This window comes from Eleutherodactylus coqui, chromosome 2, assembly GCF_035609145.1.
Source record: "Eleutherodactylus coqui strain aEleCoq1 chromosome 2, aEleCoq1.hap1, whole genome shotgun sequence".
Lineage (NCBI taxonomy): Eukaryota > Metazoa > Chordata > Amphibia > Anura > Eleutherodactylidae > Eleutherodactylus > Eleutherodactylus coqui.
This window is the reverse complement of record NC_089838.1, coordinates 248,595,578-248,619,072: the sequence shown is the minus strand read 5'-3', so window position 1 is coordinate 248,619,072 and position 23,495 is coordinate 248,595,578. Positions and strand designations below refer to the sequence as shown.

The 23,495-nt window shown below is 44.8% G+C and overlaps 2 protein-coding genes across 2 annotated transcripts in view; one reads left to right on the top strand and one right to left on the bottom strand.

The window, feature by feature from the left end:
• Positions 1-2,817: 2,817 nt before the first annotated feature.
• On the bottom strand, positions 2,818-17,288 carry MRPL46 (mitochondrial ribosomal protein L46). Its single transcript, XM_066589983.1, has 4 exons — positions 17,083-17,288; positions 13,363-13,555; positions 5,278-5,451; positions 2,818-3,143 (listed from the first exon to the last, which is right to left on the bottom strand). Exons 1-4 carry the CDS (start codon positions 17,263-17,265, stop codon positions 2,893-2,895), a joined length of 801 nt encoding a protein of 266 aa, XP_066446080.1. The 5' UTR covers positions 17,266-17,288; the 3' UTR covers positions 2,818-2,892.
• Positions 17,289-17,640: 352 nt separating this feature from the next.
• Positions 17,641-23,495, top strand: part of MRPS11 (mitochondrial ribosomal protein S11) — a 42,309-nt gene continuing 36,454 nt past the window's right edge. The window contains exons 1-3 of the mRNA XM_066592817.1: positions 17,641-17,665; positions 17,735-17,823; positions 19,793-19,885. Coding sequence (XP_066448914.1) covers positions 17,759-17,823; positions 19,793-19,885 — 158 coding nt within the window. The 5' untranslated portion in view covers positions 17,641-17,665; positions 17,735-17,758. The remainder of the gene's footprint in view (positions 17,666-17,734; positions 17,824-19,792; positions 19,886-23,495) is intronic.

Genomic DNA, 23,495 nt, shown 5'->3' with positions numbered 1-23,495 from the left:
CGCCGAAACGGGTTTTTTTTTTTTTTTAAACCCCCCCCCCCGTTCGGCGCGAGACAACCCCGATGCAGGGGTTAAAAAAACCACCCGCACAGCGCTTACCTGAATCCCGGCGGTCCGGCGTCTTCATACTCACCTGCTGAAGATGGCCGCCGGGATCCTCTGTCTTCATGGACCGCAGGGCTTCTGTGCGGTCCATTGCCGATTCCAGCCTCCTGATTGGCTGGAATCGGCACGTGACGGGGCGGAGCTACACGGAGCTACACGGAGCCCCATAGAGAAGAGGAGAAGACCCGGACTGCGCAAGCGCGGCTAATTTGGCCATCGGAGGGCGAAAATTAGTCGGCACCATGGAGACGAGGACGCCAGCAACGGAGCAGGTAAGTATAAAACTTTTTATAACTTCTGTATGGCTCATAATTAATGCACAATGTACATTACAAAGTGCATTATTATGGCCATGCAGAAGTGTATAGACCCACTTGCTGCCTCGGGACAACCCCTTTAAGTCTAAATAGCTCTCTTTAACATGGATGGATTATTGTTAGAGGTCTTCTGGTACTGTACTATAAATGAACTATGCTCAGGTCAACAGTAATTCATTGGGAGGGGTCCACCTTTCAGGATCCCTGCCTATCAGCTGATTGAAGAGGCCACGGCCTGTGACATCACTTTCATCAATCACATAGGCTGAGAGCAGCTCAATCCCTTTCAAGTGAATAGGACTGAGCTGTAATACCTGACGCAACCACTATATAATGTACAGCGTTGTGCCTGGTATGGACTGAAATGTCAGCGGCGCTCACCAGAGCGTGCCTGTTATTTCAATCAGATGATCGACGTGGATCCTGAGCAGCGGACCTCTGTTGATCAACTATTGATGATCTATCTCGTGGATAGGTCATCCATACTGTAGTGGATATGTCATCCATAGTGTATAGGTCTCATTCACACATACATACAAAGAGAAGTATAAACAGGAACTACAGTTTTGTCTCCCGTAATCTTTGTATTGTGTGTTGTAGCAGTTTTTGCTATATTTTCTTGTGTTCAGAGCCTTTCAATATAGAACATGAAAACACTTGTATGGACGAGGCTTGAATATCTCCACGTACACACGTCTCCTGCGTTGCAACCCTACTGCTATGTGTTCGGTATGAAACTACAAATTTGTTTTTAGAATATATTGTGTCTTGTAACAAATATATTCCCAAGTGCAAGTAACCAAGTTCTGCTGTCAAAATGCCAATTAGATGCAATGCATTATTGATACTTCTATCCTGCTGCTGCATAACACAAGTTTTATTCTATTACTCTGTCAGGGAGAAGAAAAAGATGACAATTCAACTGCTTATTAAGCCCATAACGTAATGTATGATACAATCAGTGCGCACATTATAACTCCTAATTGTTTAATTTTGGAAGAATATTGTTTTCTGTAATTTTTTTTAATCACCCCAGCATATTTGACTAATCCATGTATTATTTATTGAAAGTCTGCATGACTCCTACCGAAGCCCGAGATGCATTTAACAAAAGGAATTGTTATGCTGCAGCCAATCCAATATCTAACAAGCAGTAACTAAACCTGTCACCTACACACAACAGTACATCACATAAATCTCACAAGCTCCGTCCCCATTAAAGTGAAGCATCATCTTGGTGTCACTTTTAATAATGTATTATGCAATAGGATGATTTGCAATTCTATAATAAACATTGCTGGAACTGCACCCTTCACAAGCATAAGCAAGCCGAGTAATGACGATGAATCATAGGACTACTCTACTGGTGCCGCTTATGGCCCCCTTGTATTGCTAATGGAACCACTAGAAGAGCGGTGGTCGACTTGATGATGTAAACCGTAATTTTGGGCATGAAACTATTGTGCAATTCCACAAATTGCAATACTTTGAAGGGGAAGCTGTAATCTGTAGCAGACTGCCAGTATTAGCAGGAAAGAACTCTGCCATGCCACATTTTTCACCTGCTGCTCTGGATAGCTGGGCTGAGTCCACAGGGGTGCAGTTACTATCTTCTGTAGCTAACAGAAGGCGTTCAGGGCACGGCGTCGCTTCTATAATATTCATATTCTTCAATAGGTTATATGAGAAGAGGTTATCTTCACTGTTGCCTCTAAGCTATGCAGCTCAGAAGCTATCCCTGCACAGAGAAAGTCTGCTATTGTGCAGACTTCCTGGGCTTTCCCCTTAATGAGTGGGCAGAGTGCTCCTGAATCACTCTGCCCAATCATAGAGTTCTCTGTCATCTCTCTGCAGTCGGCTCTATAATCAATGCAGTGACAAAATAGGAAGCTAAACCATCAGTATTCAGTCTCCTGTTACAGCCAAGACAACATTGGAGCCTGGAGAAATACCTGAAGTATGAATAATTAACTGTTCCACTGCCTTTCTGCAGAGATCTTAAAATAAGCCATTTGACTGTTCTAGATAATCAGGGATGGTGCTATTAACCTATTCATTGTTCTGAACCACCAAGGAAATAAATATTAATCCCTTTACTACCCTAGACCACCATGAATGCAGACAATAACCTTTACTGTGCTAGACCTGCAAATCATTTAAATACTATCTGCCTGTATTCTACATGGCCCTTTATATCTGACTGTTTTATAGCCATTATGCATTTAATTTCAATTTTAGGTCTGCTTAGAAGGAACAATGCCCAGGACCCCCCAGGACCCCCACTGATCTAAACTTTTGACATGTCAAAGGTTTCATAAAAGTGTAGGTACTCTTTAAAGAATCCATAACAGGTAAAAAAAAAAAAAAAAAAAGAAGAACAACTGATACAAAGTACTAGAAATCACATAACATGTAATTTCCCATAGACGTACAAAAAGTTTTTATTAGCATATTTACACAGTTGTATATATTATATGTCTATCACAAACTTATTCACTTCAGATAGATATGCTGGCTTTAAATAGTCCTTTAGTTCATCCTTGCTAACCCAAACATACTCTCCTTTTTTCTTATTTGGGAGCAAAGATTGACTCTTGAGCAGAGCTTTGAAAAAGAACACCTTTGCTCCCATCACATCTTCACTTCGCATCATTTTGGGGAACTTGTACTTGTAAAAGCCACAGGGAGCATTTCCTAAGAAAAGAGCTTCAATGTGTTTTTCTGTGGAAAGACAAAAAAATGTATATAATTTTCATATATATTTTTTTATAAACTTCAGTAAATAAGATAATTGGCATTTTCTAGAGAGATGTTATAGTAAAGAAAATCTAGCCATATACATACAAGGTAGTGCATGTTTGAAAAAGTGCCTCAAAGGCATCCTCGTAACAACATAACCGCGCACATTTAAAATCAAAAGGACGAAGATATCCTGCCACAAGAACTCTATGTTAGTGTTCATTTTTAAAAGGAACCCGTCATCACCTTTGAGCCTCATAAACTAGGTCACTAGGCCCAAAGGTGAGGGAATAGGGAGTTCAGGGAGCTGTATTTCATACTTACCAGGCTTCACGTTCCAGCTGTGTCCCCATGAAGTTGGGGAGCACACAGAGTGACTCTTCAGACAGCTCTCTGCATACTGTCTCACAAAGATGAATGGTAGGGCTCGTGCGCACAACTGGCTGAAGTCATGCTGTGTGCGTGCAGCAGCTACGCAGGGACACAGTATACTAATAGATCACAGACTGAATATGAGTCAACAGTGTGATGCAGCAGCAAAAACAATTCTGGGATGTATTAAGAGAAGCATAGAGTCTAGATGTTAGGTAATTACTCTAATCTTCCTTAGGCCTCCTGTCCATGGGTCATATGTAACTGTGTTAACCGCGGCGAAAATCTGGCCTCAGGCAACACCGTGAACGCTTTCCACAGACCCAACTATGGAAAGCGCAGCCCGATGTCCACGAGCGGAGAATCATAGCGATTCTCCGCTCGCGGGATTCAAACCGCAGCATGCGATGGTGAGCGGTCTGCAAATCATGTCCTATGAAGAACGGTTAAAGGATCTGGGAATGTTTAGCTTGCAAAAAAGAAGGCTGAGAGGAGACTTAATAGCTGTCTACAAATATCTGAAGGGCTGTCACAGTGCAGAGGGATCAGCCCTATTCTCATTTGTACAAGGAAAGACTAGAAGCAATGGGATGAAAGTGAAAGAGAGGAGACACAAATTAGATATTAGAAAAAACTTTGACAGTGAGGGTGATCAATGAGTGGAACAGTTTACCACAGGAGGTGGTGAGTTCTCCTTCAATGGATGTCTTCAAACAAAGGCTGGACAAATATCTGTTTGGGATAATTTAGTAATTCTTGCACTGAGCAGGGGGTTGGACCCGATGACCCTGGAGGTCACTTCCAAATCTATGATTCAGTGCTGGAACAGTGCATTCAGCGAGTATGAAACACAGATCCAGGGACTTCCTGTTTCCTCACCTTTGAACACCATAACTTAATGTATGGAGCTCAAAGATGATGACAGGTTCCCTTTAAGTAAAACAACAGTTGGGATGCTGAAAGCAAGCATAACTTTCCAGCTCTCCGGAATGGCTTCTAAATAGTGTGTTCAATACTTTGTAAGGCATTTTAACCCTTTCTAATCCAATTTGTATCCTGGTTTTCCTAGGGGGTTACTCTTTTTCTGCTTCTATACAACGGCGCTATCTGCTGACTAAAGCCAGTACTGCATGAGGTGACACGATGGATAGGCTCCGACAGCAGAGAGGCTGGCAATATACAGTAAGAAAAACCTGACAGACGTCTTCCAACATTGAAGCTGTACAGTCTTAAATCATAATGTCTTCAGACGTCAGACAGTGGATTGGAAAGGGTTAAAGCTTTATTTGGTTTGGTAAAAGACTGTACATTAGTTGGTGTTGCAATGCGATTTAGTAAGATGGGCTTTTCTGCCCCAAACGTGAAACACTACATTTTGGCTACTCTGCTAAACAACTTGGCAGAATGGGATGTGTAGAGTGAATAAGCACTTTGAATTTGGTTTTGACAATAGGTGGAATGGTTGATTCTCAACAAAGGAGTTAAAGAATGCAATTTACATGTGTCATTTTATAAGGTTTTGTATTAAAGAATTTTTTTAAAAAAATTTCAATTTGAAGGTACACTTTGTATCACTCTTATGTGGAAGAATAAAAATTTGCCTTAACTGTAATTTTTAGATTATTTTTCCTATAAGATTTTAAAGTGCTCCCCCTTTAAAAAGTGAAGAATTCTACAACAATCCCCTATGACGACCTGTAAAATACTAATTTTGGACCTGCTTCTGTCCAAATAAAGAAGATACCTGATAAGTTAGAAAGCGCTCGTCCTGCTGTCTGCCTCATTGTTTCTCCAGCCATCCACTCAATTTGAGGGAACATCCAGATCTCTTCATTGCCAATCTTTTCTTTAATCAGCAGGACTAAATTGCTTTCTAGCTTCCTGTTGAGCGAGGTCCGATCATTCTTTTCATCTGCTTCTGTAACAAACAGTAAATAACGGGATTAGGATAGACTGCCCCAAATTAATGATACATAAAACATTGCAGTCTTATGTCATCTATGTAGAACAGTTTTTGCCCCTTATTAGTAAGCACCTCATTTTTGTCCTCCTTCCTGATCTGGCCATACAAAAGGCTAGGAGGACAATGTCAACTTGTTCCCCCACACCATTTCAGCCAATTCCACCATTAACATGCACACTTTTGCGGCTGACTGTGCAGATTTATTTCAGTGGGAAGAGTGGAATACGCTTCTGCTAAACCCGCTTGGCAGCTGTTTATCTGCTGCAGGAACAAAGATTTGGGCATGTAGAAATTAACATGCCCGACACTTCATTCACCCCCGAAGATCCACCGTTGGAAGACTTCCATACATAGAATAGTGAGCCGAATCTACCAACACTGGAGAGTTTGATTAATATTTATACCGATTGTCAAAGGAGTCAATCAGTCAGGAAGGGTAACATTTCTCCTTAGGGAGAGCACCTAGAAGGAATTGTGAGAAGACTTATAAGGTTATCCATGCTCATCTAGGAAATATGCAAATGTGAATATGAATAATACCATTACAGCTCCACCTATTGGAAGGCAGCATTCCTGCAAGTCAATATCAGACCTTTTAACAAGCCTAGTAACAATCACAAGGAGTTATGAGCCAAAGTCAGAATCTTTTCCAAAACTGGATTCTTCACAGCAGAGGTCACTGATATGGTGATGAATTTCACCAAAATGAAGTTAAAAAAAAAAAACACACCACAACAACAGCCGAGTGCCTTTTTAAATTTGAAAAAAAGGGGACAACTCTTAGGGCTAATGCCCACAGCCGTGACGGACACTGTCAGCGGAATATCGCAGCGGAGTCCACCACGGTGCCCCTTACCACCATGGATCTGCCGTATAAGCCCCGCATGGACGGCTGGCGCACATGCACAGTACAACGCATGACACGCCGGCAGTGTCAGATGACGCGACCTGGCGGTGGGCAGGGCCACATATTCACACGATACGTCCGCTGTACTACAGCGGAAGTATAGCGTGACGGCCGGCTTCCATTGACTGCAATGGAAGTCGATCGCGTGTATTCCCGCGGCATTTAGAACATGCTGCGGTTTATTTCACGCAGTGGAATTCCGCAGCATGAACATTGAGCTATTAGGTTCAATAGAACCTAATAGCGGCGGGGCTATGCCGCGGATTTCCAGCCGCGTAAAACACAGCAGAAATCAGCCATGGGCATTAGCAGTGGAGACCAGACAATCTATGGCATGCATCTTCAATTAAATCCCACCACCCTAGCCAGCTAAAGAGCATAAAGCAGGCCTCACTTCCCCCTCTAGACCATCTACTTATACGTAGAATATGAAGAATATAAACAAAGCGTCTTGAACCGGTGTCAGTTGGTGCCTTTTATAAAGTGCACAGTGACAAAAGTCTTAGGCAAAGCATTCTAGAGGCAGTACAGAAGTAGTCTTGGAGTCACAGAAGGTTGTTATTATGGGCATAATAGCTGTAGGTGGTTGGATTAAGAGAGAACATTGATAGAGATAAGAGCGGTAAAGTCAGAGGTGCTGCATGAATGACGTACTGCGGTATGTAAGATAATACTGGAGAACAAGAAATCATCAGATAGGTATAAGCCACTGCTTTAATCAAAATGACATTTGCACAAGCAGCACGTGCCGGCCGTGTGTCCAGTGCATGTGCACAGATGCCCCAGCTACCTGCAGAATACTATGGGTAACGCAGTCACATTTACTTTCAAGGCACCATTTTGATTATTGTGAGGTTTCTGGAAACTGAGTGCTGAACTCACTCTGAAGTAAATGTAAAGTTTTTGTGGGATGTACTTTAGTACATTTAACCGATTTCATTATATATCAACTAACCTATTTACAACAACCTGCACTTTCAGGTGACTTTGCAGAATAAGCGGTTATGAGAAATAACACTATTTCTGGCCATTATATGGCCCATATCCTGCATTTATCACCAGTTTTTCAGGCTCATCTCCAATTTTCAGTTTTCACATAGCTGGTGGGTGTAGATTAACTGTGATGTCTCCAATGCACAGTATACACAAGGAAAAGAAGACCCCGTTTCCCTACCTCTATATAGCACACACTCAGAAGCAACAGTAAGGAGGATATAATACAGCAGTACTGAGCAGTGTAGCTGTAAATCCAGCATTGAGGCGAGAAAGAAAACGTACTAGAGCCTTCAGCGTCTCTTGGTCTCTCTTTACAGCTGCTTCATCCTCCTCCCCTCTCCATAAATTTCCGAAGCAAATTAAGCCTGAATGATCGGTTTGTTGTTTGTTTTTCTGTAATAAGATATATCAGTTTTATACATTCACTTGTAGTAGAAAAAACAAATTCGAAAAAAAAGAGCACATGGTCCATCTATACTCTTCCCTGCTTAATTTCCTTTTTATTTCTCTCTTAGGATATATACTCATAGTAAAAAAACTAAATACAATCTATTCCCTAGGAGGAGTTGTCAGAATTGAATGAAACTTTCTATTTCTAATTGCAACATTGATATAAAAGTTAGTGATTACAGTATCAGAGAAAAGGAGAATTTAATTTATTTTGGAAAACGGAATACTTGAAGGGAGGCTCTAGTACCCTGTTGGGCCGCCTCTAGCTTGAATGCAAGATGTGATACGGGCGGGCATGGAGGCTCTAGTACCCTGTTGTACCGCCTCTAGCTTGAATGCAAGATGTGATACGGGCGGGCATGGAGGCTCTAGTACCCTGTTGGGCCGCCTCTTGCTTGAATGCAAGATGTGATACGGGCGGGCATGGAGGCTCTAGTACCCTGTTGGGCCGCCTCTAGCTTGAATGCAATATGTGATACGGGCGGCGTGGAGGCTCTAGTACCCTGTTGGGCCGCCTCTAGCTTGAATGCAAGATGTGATACGGGCGGGCATGGAGGCTCTAGTACCCTGTTGGGCCGCCTCTAGCTTGAATGCAATATGTGATACGGGCGGCGTGGAGGCTCTAGTACCCTGTTGGGCCGCCTCTAGCTTGAATGCAAGATGTGATACGGGCGGGCATGGAGGCTCTAGTACCCTGTTGGGACGCCTCTAGCTTGAATGCAAGATGTGATACGGGCGGGCATGGAGGCTCTAGTACCCTGTTGGGACGCCTCTAGCTTGAATGCAAGATGTGATACGGGCGGGCATGAAGGCTCTAGTACCCTGTTGTATCACCTCTAAGCTTGGATACAAGATGTGATACAGGCGGGCATGGAGGATCTAGTACCCTGCTGTATCGCCTCTTGCTTGAATGCAAGATGTGATATGGGCGGGCATGGAGGCTCTAGTACCCTGTTGGGCCGCCTCTAGCTTAAATGCAAGATGTGATATGGGCGGGCATGGAGGCTCTAGTACCCTGTTGGGCTGCCTCTAGCTTGAATGCAAGATGTGATACGGGCGGGCATGGAGGCATACAGGGTCCATTGGGTATTATGCAGCATATTTGTCCACATTTGCTGTAACTGAGCTTCTAGATTAGTGGTTCCCAAACTTTTTCAGCTATGAAGCCCTTTTTGAAGCAAAAGTTTCTTGTGGAGCTCCAAGAAATGTTTAGTTCTGTCTATGTTCTATGAGGCATATTACACACAATACGTATATGGAAGTATGACTAATAAAAGGTATATATTAAAGAAAGGAGACAATAGTTTAAAAAAAACTGGAAACACTATTATTTATTATTTAAATCTACAAAATAACAGTGAAGATATTTGACTTATAAGTTAATATGAACAATGTGCCAGCTTCTTGCAGCAGAGTTTGCCAATGTCCGGTGTCACAGAAGTCAATTGAAAATGCATATCGTCTTCTGCATCCAAACAAGCATGATATTTACATTTTTTAACTGTGTACCTCGAAAACTCCATTAATATAGAAAGATCCTCCACAGAGCCCAAAATTCGGGAAGTGGTTTGCTTTGAAATGATGCCTGACAGTGGCTGTCCCAAACCGGGTCTATAAGGACCTCATATTCTGCCGCAGCGAGGGCTGCTGGTTTTGACATCACCGAATATGGACCTACAATCCACTCAGAATTCTTTCGAATCGATTCCTGAGTGTCCCTCAGAAATTAGGAATTTAAATTTTGAAGCAAATTGTTAAGGTGATTCATTTATTGTTATGTTATTTTCTTCTAAAAAGTTTGAAGTTCATGAGAAACAAGTCAGATCTTTATTCTCAACACTTTCCAAGTAGAGCATATCTTTTTCTTCAGCGTGGCAATTTTGACATTCGCTTCGAATATGGTCTTCCATTTCCATTGTACGGATGTGCTGAATTCGTTCATTTTCGAAAAAACGTCTGCCAAGTAACATAATTTGCACAACCATGCTAATCATTCAATTATTCAAATGATCTGCTAGCAAACGGCTTGGGTCATTCAAAAGTGACGAAACTTCAGTTCAAAGTGCAAGTAAACAGGACAACGCTTTACCTCGTGACAACCATCGTACTTCTGTGTGTAATAACTATGTTACGTGTGCTGCCGGAATCTGTAGTTCTAGGCTTCCTAGCAGCACAGCTCCACAGGAAGTGGAGGGTTAATTGATTGAGACGGCTGGGTGTGGTTCTTCCTGACAGCCAATCTCCTGGGTCTGTGCTCACCTATAAACCCAGCTCTTGGTCAGTCTGTGTATAGAGTTCAAGGTGAGTAGTCATGAATCCTTGGCTGGTGAAGTTTGCAGTGTGATTGGGTTCATGTCCGTTTGTACGTTTAAATTCTGTCAGTTTTGTGTTAGCTTGCTGTGTGTCCTGCAATCTGTGTCCTGTCCTGTTGCAGCGTGCGGTGTGAACGGTTTCCGGTTCTGCTGGACTCCTGGTTAGTGTAGGGACTAGCAGTATAACCAGGAGCCGTGAAGTGGCCTGCTAGCTTCCACATATTGTACAACATGTCAACTAATACCTGGTATTTATATTCCACATACAAAATGCAACCACTAGTAACAGATGATAAGCTGAATATAAATACCAAGAATATACAGACCCAGGAGATTGATTGGCTGGCAGGAAGAACCACACCCAGCCGACTCAATCAAATAACCCTGCACCTCCTGTGGAGCTGTGCTGCTAGGAAGCCTAGATCTACAGATTCCAGCAGCACACGTAACAAACTATGGCTTGTGTATATTTCCCATATCTTCACACAGTATTTTGAGCAAGCATGCGATAAGAAAAGGTAGAGCTCACCCTTTATAGCGGGGACCCCATAGTCAGGCGATGATATAAGACAAAAAAAACGTCAGCTTCAGCGGATAACAATGTAAATGTAAACAAGAGGTAGGTAGGCTTATACGTCTAAAATCTTCTTTATTTTCAGGGAACAGGCATAAAAGACAAGTTGTTAAGGAGCTTAGCTTAGCTGTTGAGAAAGGCTGCAGGACTAGCCGAAACGCCTCCAGCTCCTTGATAACTTGTCTTTCATGTCTGTTCCCTGAAAATAAAGAAGATTTTAGACATAGAAGCCTACCTACCTCTTTTTTACATTTGCAGTATTTGGAGCAGCCTACGCTTCAGAAGTCGTGTCTTAACAAAGTTGAATATTGTGACGGCGTACCTTTGTCTAGTACCTGCTTTAATAACGTTAACATTATTTTCGTTGCCAGGGAGTGTCAGTGTAGGACACAATGACTACTTGTTACATTGTAGATGGTAAAGCAGGATCATGTGCAGCATATTCCGAACTCAAGCCCAAGCGACTTCCACTATCTTCTGCACTTAGGTTACAGCTGGCGTTATACCCCTTTGACTGAGCAGTGGTTGACGGCCGACGACTCTCAGACGAAAGTTTAGCAGCCGAGGGTTTTATTGCAGAATAAGTATTAAAGACCATAAATCCCTATATTGCAAGTTACAATCTATGTTAGCGTGTTACAATTTAATAAATAACTATTTTCATGGACACACATCTGTCATTTAGTGTCCTTTTAGGTTTTTTTGTTGAGCTAATCCTGCTGAACATCCAGTGATTATCAGGGCCCCCGACAGAGGGTCTAGGTCCCCGCCAGTGGCAGGTTAAAAGAGATAAAAGGCCCGAGGCTGTTCACACAGCTTCGCCCTCCTTCAAAGCGGGAAAGAGGGTGTGTGTGTGTGTGTGTGGGGGGGGGGGGGTATGGGTGTGGCTTATCAAAACATGATTTTTATCTTGTTACAAAAGGGACAGCGCAGTAAGTTAAATAAAACACAACAGGGAGGAACGCTGAAGCGCTGGATGGGCTACTGATATACATTATATTTAAAATTAACATGCTGTGGAATTAAATCCAGATTTTCAAAATCTCATGCATTTTGCTGCTACAGCTACTGTAAATTCTGCGCTGTGTATTAATAGTAACTCCCTATATTGAGGCCCCAGTTGTCATAGCAACCGCCACCGTTGCGGCCCCAGTAGTCATAGCAACCTCCAGTGCGGATTACCATAGGGGCGAATGAGACTGGTGTGGGCCTTCTTGGATTCCCGGGGCGGTCACGCCAATCGCCCCTGTTATAATCCATCATTGGTCCCCACTACTCATGGGTGTAGCGGTGTCCGGATAGCCTGTCCTGAGGAAATGTACATCCATTGAAAATCATTGGCTTCATAATCATTGCTGTCGCATCGCAGGGAAAAAAAAATAAAAAACGCAAGTGGGTGTGAGCCCTAAGGCCTAATGCCCACGGCCGTGACAAGCTCCGCAAGCAGAACACCGCAGTGGAGTCCATCATGGCACCCCCCCTAAAGACCCCATTCTCACCTCGGGATCCACTGTGTAGGTACCGCATGACTTGCATGTGGAATGCAGTGCATGACGCGCTGGCGACGTCACATGACGCGGCCGGCGGACCGCATATTCACGCTATTATTCTGCTGTCCTACAGCGGAAGTATAGCGTGACGGGCAGCTTCCATTGACTACAATGGAAGTCATCCGCTTGTATGCCCTCGGCAAATAGGACATGCCGCAGGTAATTTCACGCTGCCGAATTCTGCAATGGAATTCTGCAGCGTGTACATTGAGCTATTAGGTTCAATAAATCCGGCCGTGGGCATTAGCCCTAAGGGCTCATGTCCACGGGCAAAATAAGAATTAAAATCCGCAGCGGATTTTAACTCTTCTCCCGCGCGCGGATCCGCACCCCATAGGGATGCATTGACCACCCGCGGGGTAGATTAATACCTGCGGATGGTCAATAAAAGGGATTTTAAAAAAAAATGGAGCATGAAAAAATCTGGACCATGCTCCATTTTCGTGCGGGTCTCCCGCGGGGACGGCTCCCTCGGGCTTCTATTGAAGCCTATGGAAGCCGTCCGGATCCGCGGGAGACAAAAATCAGATTTTACTCACCCGCTCTGTTTCTTCTCTTCGCCGCGGCGCCATCTTCTCTCAGTCGCGGCCGGATCTTTTTTCTTCGGGACGGCGCATGCGCGGGGCACGTCTCCGACGTCATCCTGCGCATCCGCCGAGCCGAAGAAAGAAGATCCGGCCGCGACGCAGAGAAGATGACGCCGCGGCGAAGAGAAAAAACGGAGCGGGTGGGAGGTGAGTTTATTCTTATTTATTCTTATTTTCAGCCCTCATGTCCGCGGGGCAGGAGGGACCCGCTGCAGATTCTCCATGGAGAATCTGCAGCGGATCTGATTTTCCCCGTGGACATGAGGCCTAAGGGAAATCAAAACAACAAGAGCGGCCAATACAATCCTCAGTCCCAGGGTTTCTTCTGCCCAAGTGCATTATTTTACACTTGGAAATGTTGAACTGCAGTTTACATTGTTTTGACCATTTATCCAGTAAAGCTAAATCGTTCTCCATGCTCTATACAGTATGTTGGTGGTACAATGCCTATTTAATCTCTGGCTAGCATTGTTTTGCTAAGTGGCAATACCTGTTATTTTTGGAGCCAGTTGCATTTCCCTCCATTTCTGTTCCCATTTGTCTTCCAGGTCTTGTGCCGTCACTATGTCCTGCTGTCCTTCGTCATCAGAATCATACGCATCAGACTGCATCCTCCGCAGGCGCTCGGCATCCATCGTGAGATGAAGCTCATGATCTGAATACAAACTTTTCTCCATGTCAATCTGGAATAGATGCAGAATACAAAGCGCCCACAACTGGATTAGTGCACCAATGATGGCTACCTTTTCTTTACTACCACTCCTATAGTCGTCAAACTTTCACAAAGATGGCCGCTGTGTTATGCTGGCTTCATTATTACACCAATCAGTCTCTGAATGACAATTATAACACTGAATGTCACAAAAGGTACCTTTTACATGAGCCAATAAGGCCTCCTTCACACGGGCGACAGGACATCCCCGCGAGAAAAAAATCGCAGCATTTTGTCGCTGTAATACCGCGATTTTGTGGTGCTACAAAGTCGCTTTGATTGGTTCACGAGCGCCCTGGCTCAGCCAATCATTGCCGACGCTCGATGAACCAATCACAGCCATTAACTTCATTTACTGCCTATTACGCGGTGAAAATATATTTGTGGGTATGAGCCCTAAGATGGTCATAAGAAAACGTTTTAGTTGAAGAGATACAATAGTGTCCTGTGACATTATGATAGTTACATAAGGCACACAGTTGGCAGTGCTATACATTTTTAGCATCCCCTTTTCCAGATGTCCCAGCTTGGGAACATCACTAAAGTGTTTCTCGCTGTTCTCTTCTCTGATGCATCGTAATAATAATTAGGCATACCTGATCATACAATACCCCTTCAGTATAACCTAAATTAAGTGATTACTTTAACACTCCACAAACATGCCTTCTTCATATGTGGCTGTGATACTCCTCCTCCCCTCTGCCCTGCTCTATGCTAGCAAGTGTGTGATAGCGCCATATCTAGTAGCACTACTTAATAAATCCCTGTATGATTTGCCAGTGACCGAAACCTGAACGTGAGGATGCAGTTTTCCCACTGTGCTGATGCCCACAGACAAACGCATGGCCTTATGTCAGGATCCACTGGTCAACACTTTGCAATATTGTCAATTTCCTATAGGGTTAATTTCCATCCTACCGAACATGCCACTTAGGCCTCATGTCCACGGGGAAAATCAGGCCCGCTACGGATTCTCCATGGAGAATCTGCAGCAGGTCCCTCCTGCCCCGCGGACATGAGCACTGAAAATAAGAATAAACTTACCTCTCGCCCGCTCCGAATCCTTCCTTCGCTGCGGCGTCATCTTCTCTGCGTCGCAGCCGGATCTTTTTTCTTCGGCCCGGCGGATGCGCAGGATGACGTTGGAGACGTGCCCCGCGCATGCGCCGGCCCGAAGAAAAAAGATCCGGCCGCGACTGAGAGAAGATGGCACCGCGGCGAAGAGAAGAAACGGAGCGGGTGAGTAAATTCCGATTTTTGTCTCCCGCGGATCCGGACGGCTTCCATAGGCTCCGCGGGAGACCCGCACGAAAATGGAGCATGGTCCAGATTTTTTCATGCTCCATTTTTTTTAAAATCACTTTTATTGACGATCCGCGGGTATTTATCTACCCACGGGTGGTCAATGCATCCCTATGGGATGCGGATCCGCGGGCAGGTGAAGAGTTAAAATCTGCTGCGGATTTTAATTCTTCTTTTGCCCGTGGACATGAGCCCTTAGGAGCTAAAGAATAGTGGGCACCATATAGAATAGGTGTGAAGCTTTCCAACTGCTCTTAAGTCTCATCCATGATTTGGAAAAACCATACCCACCTTTTAGGCCATGTTTATAGTAGCAGCACAGTGGATGAGATTACAATGCTGGTGATGGACAGAAGGCTCTTTTCCAATATACAGTGCAGAGAGCTGAAGAAGCAACAGCCCCTTGGTTCCAGGGATTGATGGGAAATCTACACTCGCACCCAACTTACCAGATAGTGATGGATTAACCTACCAGTATGCCATCCCTTAAAGGGGTAGTATCCCCTGGATAGGTCATCAGAAGTTGATGGACAGTGGTCCGTCGCTCGGGCCCCCCGTCCATCAGCTGGTTGTCCAGCCGGCTGTCCAGGTCATTGACACCAGTGTAATGCGGACAACGTCCGGCCTGCTGCACCCCCGAAACCCCCACTAATTCCAAGTATCTTGTGTCATAGAATTATCTTCTGTCCATCTTCCCCTCTCTTACGGGCTCGTTGCACCTTTCCGCAGTGACATGGGGATTGAATGGAATGGCGGCTGCACATGTGTGGGGCCACTCCAGTCATTTTAATGAAGCTACTAGAACTAGTCGACAAGCGCTCAGCTATCTCCCACTGAAGATGATGGAGCAGCGTCATGCATGTGCGATCGTCGCTCCATTCTATTTCCTCCTCCTTGCAGTGCACAGGTCTGATAGGTTATGAAAGGTTCGGGTCGGCAAAGCCTCGTACCTCAAGCTAGTTGCACGCAAGTGCAATGTTTCCCTGGATGGATTGCTACTTCCCCAAGGTGATGCGAGAAATCACACGATGGCGAGCAGCGTTTCACAGCCCAATATTCCGGGGATAAAATCCTCAGTTGCCAGCGCATCCCCTCCCAGAAAGATGGGTATAAACGGCACACGGAGGGTGGTGAGCAGTTAACGACTGGGCGGCCATTTGTTTGAGCAACCCTCGTCCTGTGTACGGCCCTTAGAGAGAATATCCATTGACTTGTTAGAACTGTCAACGGGCACTTATATGGGCATTTGATTCCTATGATGTTCAGGATATCCAGGGTCAGGCAGGGACACCCTGGCGCAGAGTTTTAAGGCTCTTGCTCACGACCTGAAGGTTGTGCGTCCAATCCCTGCATGGCTCAGGTGGCCGGCTCAAGGTTGACTCAGCCTTCTGAGGTCGGTAAGATGAGTACCCGGCTTGGTGGGGGTGGGGGGAGATGACTGGGGAAGGTAATGGCAAACGACCCTGCTAAAACAGTCTGCCAAGAAAACTAGGAGTCAGCCATGACTCGGTGCAAATACCGCCTTATACCCCCTCATACGGGCGTATATGCATGCAGAGACTAGAACCTATTGATTGCAATAGATTCCCTCACACACGTGCGTATGCTTCCTGCACATTTCGTGCAAATAGAAGTAAACCGCAGCATGTTCTCCAGCGCATTTACGTACCAGAACTCGCAAATGCAATACGCCAGGAGATGCGTGAAACACTAAGTAATTGCGCTGGAGAGAGAGCACAAGTGGAGCTCATTGGACGAATCGGCCATTACAAACCGCTTTTTTGCGCATGCAAGTGTGCACACAATACAATAAACCACGCCCACTCCACAAATACACGTACACTCCTGAGGCCGATTTAGCGCTTACTCACATAGGTAGATTTGCGTGTGCATGGCGCAGAGAATATAACCCGTTTTCACGTGCATTTTAAGCCCACAAAAAAAAAAAAGGCGACATCCTCTATTTTGGGGCACATTTAGGGCACCAAGAACTGCGCGATTTTGCAGGGAAATCGTAAACAGCGGGGACTCATTAGAGCACGGCGCAGGTGTGAGCGGTCCCCGGCGGCGCAGAAAAGTACAGTGGCGCAACTTTTTGCGTTGTGAAGGTCGCGCTATCATAAGTGTTTCTCGTCTGAAGGAGCCCTATTAGACTCGTACAGCTGGTACCCCTAGTGGAGAGTCGCGGTACTGTACCTGCTGCAGCAGCTCCTCCACCTCCTGCTGCACAGCACTGCGGCTCCCGGACAGCACCGCCGGCCTCTTTAGACACACAGCCCCGTGTAGCCTCCATGGAGACCCCGCGACCCCAGTGGCTAAACCCCTGCAGCCCACAGCCCGGAACACACGGGTCATCAGCCTGCTCACCGGCGCCGCCATAGTAGGAACACGTGATCTCAGCACGTTCCTGACAGGACAGCGCTATACGATAAAAAAAAGGGGGGATGTTTGACATGACATAAACGTTCACCCTTTACCAGTGAGGAATTAATGTGTGCAGGTAAAACATACATTTTATAAATCGAATTATCCATTATTTTATTGCAACTTTATATTTCTTCAACAATTCTCTCAGTTGCCTTCCCCCTATAATTCTGAGTACAAATGGTTTAGTCCAAAGGTCGGCGCTGCTTATGTTCTAGTCGCGGGGGGAGGCGGAATGCTGTCTTTTTGCTCAGTGTGTTATGCGGTAGAGCTGATAGAGGTGAATGATGTAATACTGGAGCAGTCTACTAGTACGTGATTATAGGAAGCCTCTTGTATGGCTAGAATAGCTGAGGTAAATATCAGGTGTAGGAGCCACCCCCCACGGGGTGACATGGTATAACCGGTGACCTTGCTCTTCCAGCTTGGTGATTGAGGAGCGGGAGAGATGAGCCTGGCGGTGAGCAGGGCTGCGGCCGGGCTGCTCCCGGGTGTATGGCGACAGGCGTGCGGGTGAGTGGAGGGTCACGGCGCCTGCTGTGTATACTGGCTTGTTACTTCACTGCATGTAGAGAGGACCGGACGCTCCTCCACGTGACTCCTGCCCCCATCTACAGCTCAGTGAGGACCGGTTACCATAGTTACCATAGAACGCTTTCAAAAACTTACGTTGTTTGTTTTTATTTCCGCAAAAAACCATTGATGGCGTATTCTCAGCCTAGAGATCCGCTGGAGTGGCCGGCCGCACACGGACAGATCTGCATTGCGGAACATGCGGTCGGCGCCCGCACCGCGGATCCACAGCAAATAACGTTCAGAACATGCAGTGCAAAACCGCTTCTCCCTGCACGTCCGCAGAAGGGGATTGCAAACTTTTCTGCATATTCCGCACAGACGGCTTCCATTGAAGTCAGGGGAAGCCGTCCGACCCACGGCCCTTCCACCATTGACCTAGCGGATGGAGGGTACCCGCATCATCGCCTAGCCACGGCACGGGAAAAACAATAAAAACGTACTGCGCATGACCGACAGCGAGGAAGAAAACAGGAGCACGGGGTCGCCGGCCGCAGTTAGAGCCAGATTTTACAATGGCTCCCACATGCGGAATCCGGATCGTCTGTGTGCCGCCAACCTATGGGATTTATGATTCTGCCTCTACAACAAATCACATTTTCGAGGCAGGATTTATAAATTGGCTGAGCCGTGGCATTGATTAGCCAGTTTGTAAATCCCGCCTCCACAAACATGATTGGCTGAGCAGAGTTTGAAGAACCAATCAATGCAGTGCTGGATGAACCAATCACAGCTCTCGCATTGGTTTATCCAGCGCTGTATTGATTGGCTGAGCAGCGCAGGATGAACCAATCAGAGCCATCACTTCCTGGAGGTGAGATTTTTGAATCCTGCAAACCAGGAAGCGATCTATGGGTGAACAAGGACTGTAGGACACAGGGTGGAGCTCCAGAGAGCAGTGGGAGGACCCGGGCCGAGCCTGCTAGTAAGTATTCCTGTATTTTTTTAGTTAGAGCAGCTAGAGCTTATTTTAGGGGTAGGGAAACGCATTGCACAAAAATCGCTAGTTTATGCGATAAATGAGACTCCATAGGGAAACATGAGCGAGAAAACCTCACAAATCGCGGCAATCTGGAGCGTATTTGTTTACTGCGTGAGTTTTCACACAGTCAAATCGTGGCTGTCTGCATAGGATTGCATAAACCAACGCAATCCAACGGCAGCGGGCACGGGCAGAAATTCTGCGGAAAATCTCGCCGCGGATTTACCACCTGTGTGCAGGAGGCCTAACTGATACAAAAAGCGCAGTGTGAACACCCTCTCAGCATGTATACTTATTAGAGCGGGGAGAAGGCCACTAGCTGTTGTTAGACCCTCTGGCAGCGGTCTATCTTCTGCAGGAGCGGAGGTATCTGCCATCAAGAGGCGTTGCAGAGCCTTACATACACGTTGGCCAACTTCTACCCTGTTTCCCTGAAAATAAGACATAGCATGATTTTTCAAAATTTTTGAGGATGTAAAATGATTTTTCAGGCTTTTTGAGGATGCTTGAAATATAAGCCCTACTCCAAAATTAAGCCCTGCTAACAGTTAATTTAAAAAAGACAATTTAAATAGTGTCCAGGCAGCTATACATGTAAAAAAGTTAAACCTTTTTGAACAAAAATTAATATAAGACACTGTGTCTTATTTTCAGGGAAACACGGTAGCTAAAGCTGTTTTATTATCACTGATGCCAGGGACTCCTTTTTTTCACCAGCTGGCCCGGCCCTGGGTCATATGGCATCTAGAAGAACCTGCTTGTACTTCACCGCTCTGTACTTGTAAGTCACCTACATGACTGACAGGTGAACCGTTATTGTAATGACCAGTTTATGGACTGACGACAAGCTGGTGGCATGGTCTATCTAGAGATGGGCAATTGCTTCCCATTATGCCATGTTATGACTCCCTTTGTCTTTACATGCAGAGCATTAAAGCCTCCCTTGTGCCGGCCTCTATGTGTGAGCGCAACAAGTCCTACAGCCGGTCCCATCACTGACCAAAACGCCAAAGAACTGGGGTAAGTCTGATGCCGCGCCAGAGTTCACGTACACCATAGGGAAGTTGCAGGCTATGGTTTTCATGCTAATTGCAATCTAGTGATAATCATCTGTGAGAATGAACTGTAGCCACTAGATTCAGTTGATGGTCATCCGTCATGGTAACCTTTTCCCTCTTCCTATAGGCTCTATTTATTTCAATAAACAGTCAATTAAGTAAAAAGAAGTACAATTATATTCAATCAATATATAAGTGGGCTAGTGTTGCCTTGGTTGGTTATTTCTATCTGAAACTCCTGGCCTTTCTCCTCAGATGGTCATGTGAGCTCAATTTTACACAGCTCAGATCTACTTGGGGTTGTGTGTTCATTTGCTAGTCAGTTTCTCAGTCTGTGTTATGCTGTTGCTTGAATCCTACTATAGAATCTACCTAGAAAGGGGGATGGTGGGGGCACTCCTATCACAGTTACTGATGATGATCACACAGCTCTGGTCACACAGTTATAGTTGAGGAGGTTACAGCGCATCCAACCGACTGTATATTTGCAGTCTGTAGCTTATTTAGCGCAATATAAAAGTTGATTTAGCTGACCTCCCAGCAGGCAGAAATGGTATAGTCTGTAGTTATTGCTGTGCTGAGGCATCATGGGATAGATTTGTAAGTGAAAGCAAAAATCTCACCATGAAGATGGTGCCTGATAAGTATCAGACAAGAGGCTGCATTGCAGAGAACTGGCTGTAATATACAGAAGAAGCTTTCAAATAGTGACAGACAATCAGGTAAGGGCTTAACAGAATGCCGGTGGAAATAAAATATACAATACACTGCAATTCTTCTGTATTTAAGTAATGATTGCTAGTTCAAGTCCCCTATGCAAATTAAAAAAAAAATACATTTTTTTTTAATGAATACATAATTTTAAAGATATGTTTAGTAAACCCTCTTTTCCTAGACATCACATAAAAAACAAAATAATTAAAATTGGTATTGCTGCATCCATAAAAGTCCAGTTTATTGAAATATCACATTTAAACAGCGCACCATCAGAAAAAAAGATACACAATATCAGAATTACACTTTTCTAATTACATCTCCAAGAAAAAATTAAATAAAAAGTGATCAAAAAGTCTTATGTACACCAAAATGGTAAAAATTACAGGTCACCCTACAAACAACAAGCCCCCACACAGCTGCATTGATGGAAAAATGAAAAAAAAGTTATGGGGGTCAAAAAATGGAGACAGGAAGCAATTTTTTTTTCTTTAAAAGGTATTTGATTTTTTTTTTTTTTTTAATAAATAGTACAACATAAAAACTATTTAGATTTGGTACAGCTGTAATCATACTGACCCGTAGAATAATGTTAAAATGTAATTTTTACTGCATCATGAACACCATATAAACAATGATACCATTTAAAAATTAAACTCCACCTCCAAAAAACAACCCATGTACCGTATATACTTACAGAATGATACTCGATCATTCACAGCCATTCAGGGAATGACATCACTGAATGGATGTGATTGGTTTATCAAGTGACGGCTGTTATTGGCTGGCGCTCGATCCAATCACAGCACTTAGTTACACAGTGCTGACAGCGGGGGGAATTCAAAGCTGAGCAGGGAAATGACAGCAGGGAGAAGTCTCAAGCAGCTTGCCGCACCGCCGGGTAGACCATCACACCGGGGACACAAATGCTGGCTGGGAGGTGAGTATTGCGCGTTCTCTTTTTTTTTTTATACCTAGTATATACTTGAGTATAGCTAGGCTTATACTTGAGTCAACAAGTTTTACCAGTTTTATTTTTGTGGTAAAACTTATTGACTCGGGTCGGCTTATGCTCGAGTATATACGGTAACTATGTCTCTGAAAAAATTAAAAAAAAATTCTTAAAGTTAAGCTGGAGAAATGAAAAAAGGAGAAGGGCTGATGCAGGAAGAGGCTAATGTGACTCGGTCTTTGTCAAATTATTGTACTTCCCCTACCCTCTTTACTCCCTTCATCACACTTTCCTCAATCCCTAAGGGCCCTGTCACATGGGAGGGACATGGGTGCGCCCTACAGTTGTCCCAGCAATAATCGCTCTTATGCCTTTTACCCAGGAGCAATGGTCGCTCATTGAATGGAGGCAGAGCGGTCCAGAGATAATGGCCACCTCTATTCACTATAAACGGCAGCCTATTTACACTGGCCGATGGTGGATCCGTGTTTACGCATGCAGAAACTGAACCATAAGTGAACAAAGTACCATTCGTCATTCAGTCGCTACAAGTATTTACACCGAATCCTAATCGTTCAGCATTCCACGATCCAGCAAGAATTTGAGCAATTATTGGCTCTTGTAAAAGGGCCCTAACCCAGACCTCACACTGATGGCTGTTGTAGGTACACATTGTCATTTCGATAGTAAGGATTTGAGTATTGGGCTGACAGTGAATCTGTTGATCTCACCCTCAAGACCCCAGCTAACCCTGAGAATGAAGGGGTAGCAGCGCTGGTTAGTGCTACTGCTCCTACACTGGTTTTTCCTGCTCAGTGGTGTCCCGGCCACCGGCTTGTGCAGAGAACTGAAGTACAGCTTTATTTAAAGGGGTTTTCCCACTACCTAAAACTACTTCACAACCACTCTGTCCTTCCTGGTCGCTGCAGACTAGTACCAGCCACTGCTGCAGCAATCACTGCCTATAGAAAGTCACTGCTGTGACCTGTGATTGGCTGCAGCAGTCACAGGTCCTGGTAAGCAACAATCAGGAAGAACAGAGTGGTTGTGAAGCAATATTAGGTAGTGGGAAAACCTCTTTAAGCAAACTGTGCCATGATGCAATTCTCTGCATAGCCAGTGGCTGGTAGCATCTCTGTGCTGGGAAGCTTAGGAGGCTCCTTTCCTTATTTCTAAACTGTTCACCCGCTATTGATAGACAAGACTGACTAACAGCTCACTGACAAATCATATTACATGCTGCCCATAGAAGCCTATGGAGGGGAGGAGGGGCCAGGTTAGAGAGAAGCAAGGAGCCACACAATTGCTGCTGCTGCTAATGATGGTTTAATGTCTCAAAGCTATGGAAATCGCATCTGCACAGTATTTCTCTATAATATCTTCCATGCTGCTGCTCCTCTTGTGACGGAGGAGCACAATCTCACATTCTCTGTGTGTGCTGTGTATGGGAGACATAGCAGCTCAGGGAAAACTAAGAATTGGAGATGGAGCCTGCAGAGGGGTAACTGGTGATAAATGTAGGATACAAGTCATAATTGTCAGAATGGTGTTAATCCTCCTGTACACACATGGCAGTTTATTATGAAAAGGGCCACTCTAGCGAAAACACTTTTTTTCCCCCCATCTCTGTCCCCCTCACCTTATTGCCTGTCATCCTGTGGATGTCTCCTCTGTATATTGCAGCCACTTCCATTCAGTGCAGCCCCTTGTCTGATGCTTATCAGGCACCATCTTAAAAGTGAGGGTTTTTTTAACTCTGTCTCTCAAATCTATCCAATGATGCATTAGCTAGAAGCTATACCATTTCTGCCTGCTGGGGGCACAGTTTAATTATCATTACCTTCTATATCCTCCTTAGTAATCTACAGACCTTAAATATACAGTCAAGAGGATAAGCTGTAATCAC

Bases quoted from the DNA above. Each gene is read 5' to 3' on its own strand.
- MRPL46 (XM_066589983.1), bottom strand. From the start codon at position 17,265: ATGGCGGCGCCGGTGAGCAGGCTGATGACCCGTGTGTTCCGGGCTGTG. The intron at 13,556-17,082 runs GTACAGTACCGC...CATCTATTCCAG, and splicing joins TGGAGGAGCTGCTGCAGCAG to ATTGACATGGAGAAAAGTTT. The intron at 5,452-13,362 runs GTATTGCCACTT...TGTTTGTTACAG, and splicing joins ACTGGCTCCAAAAATAACAG to AAGCAGATGAAAAGAATGAT.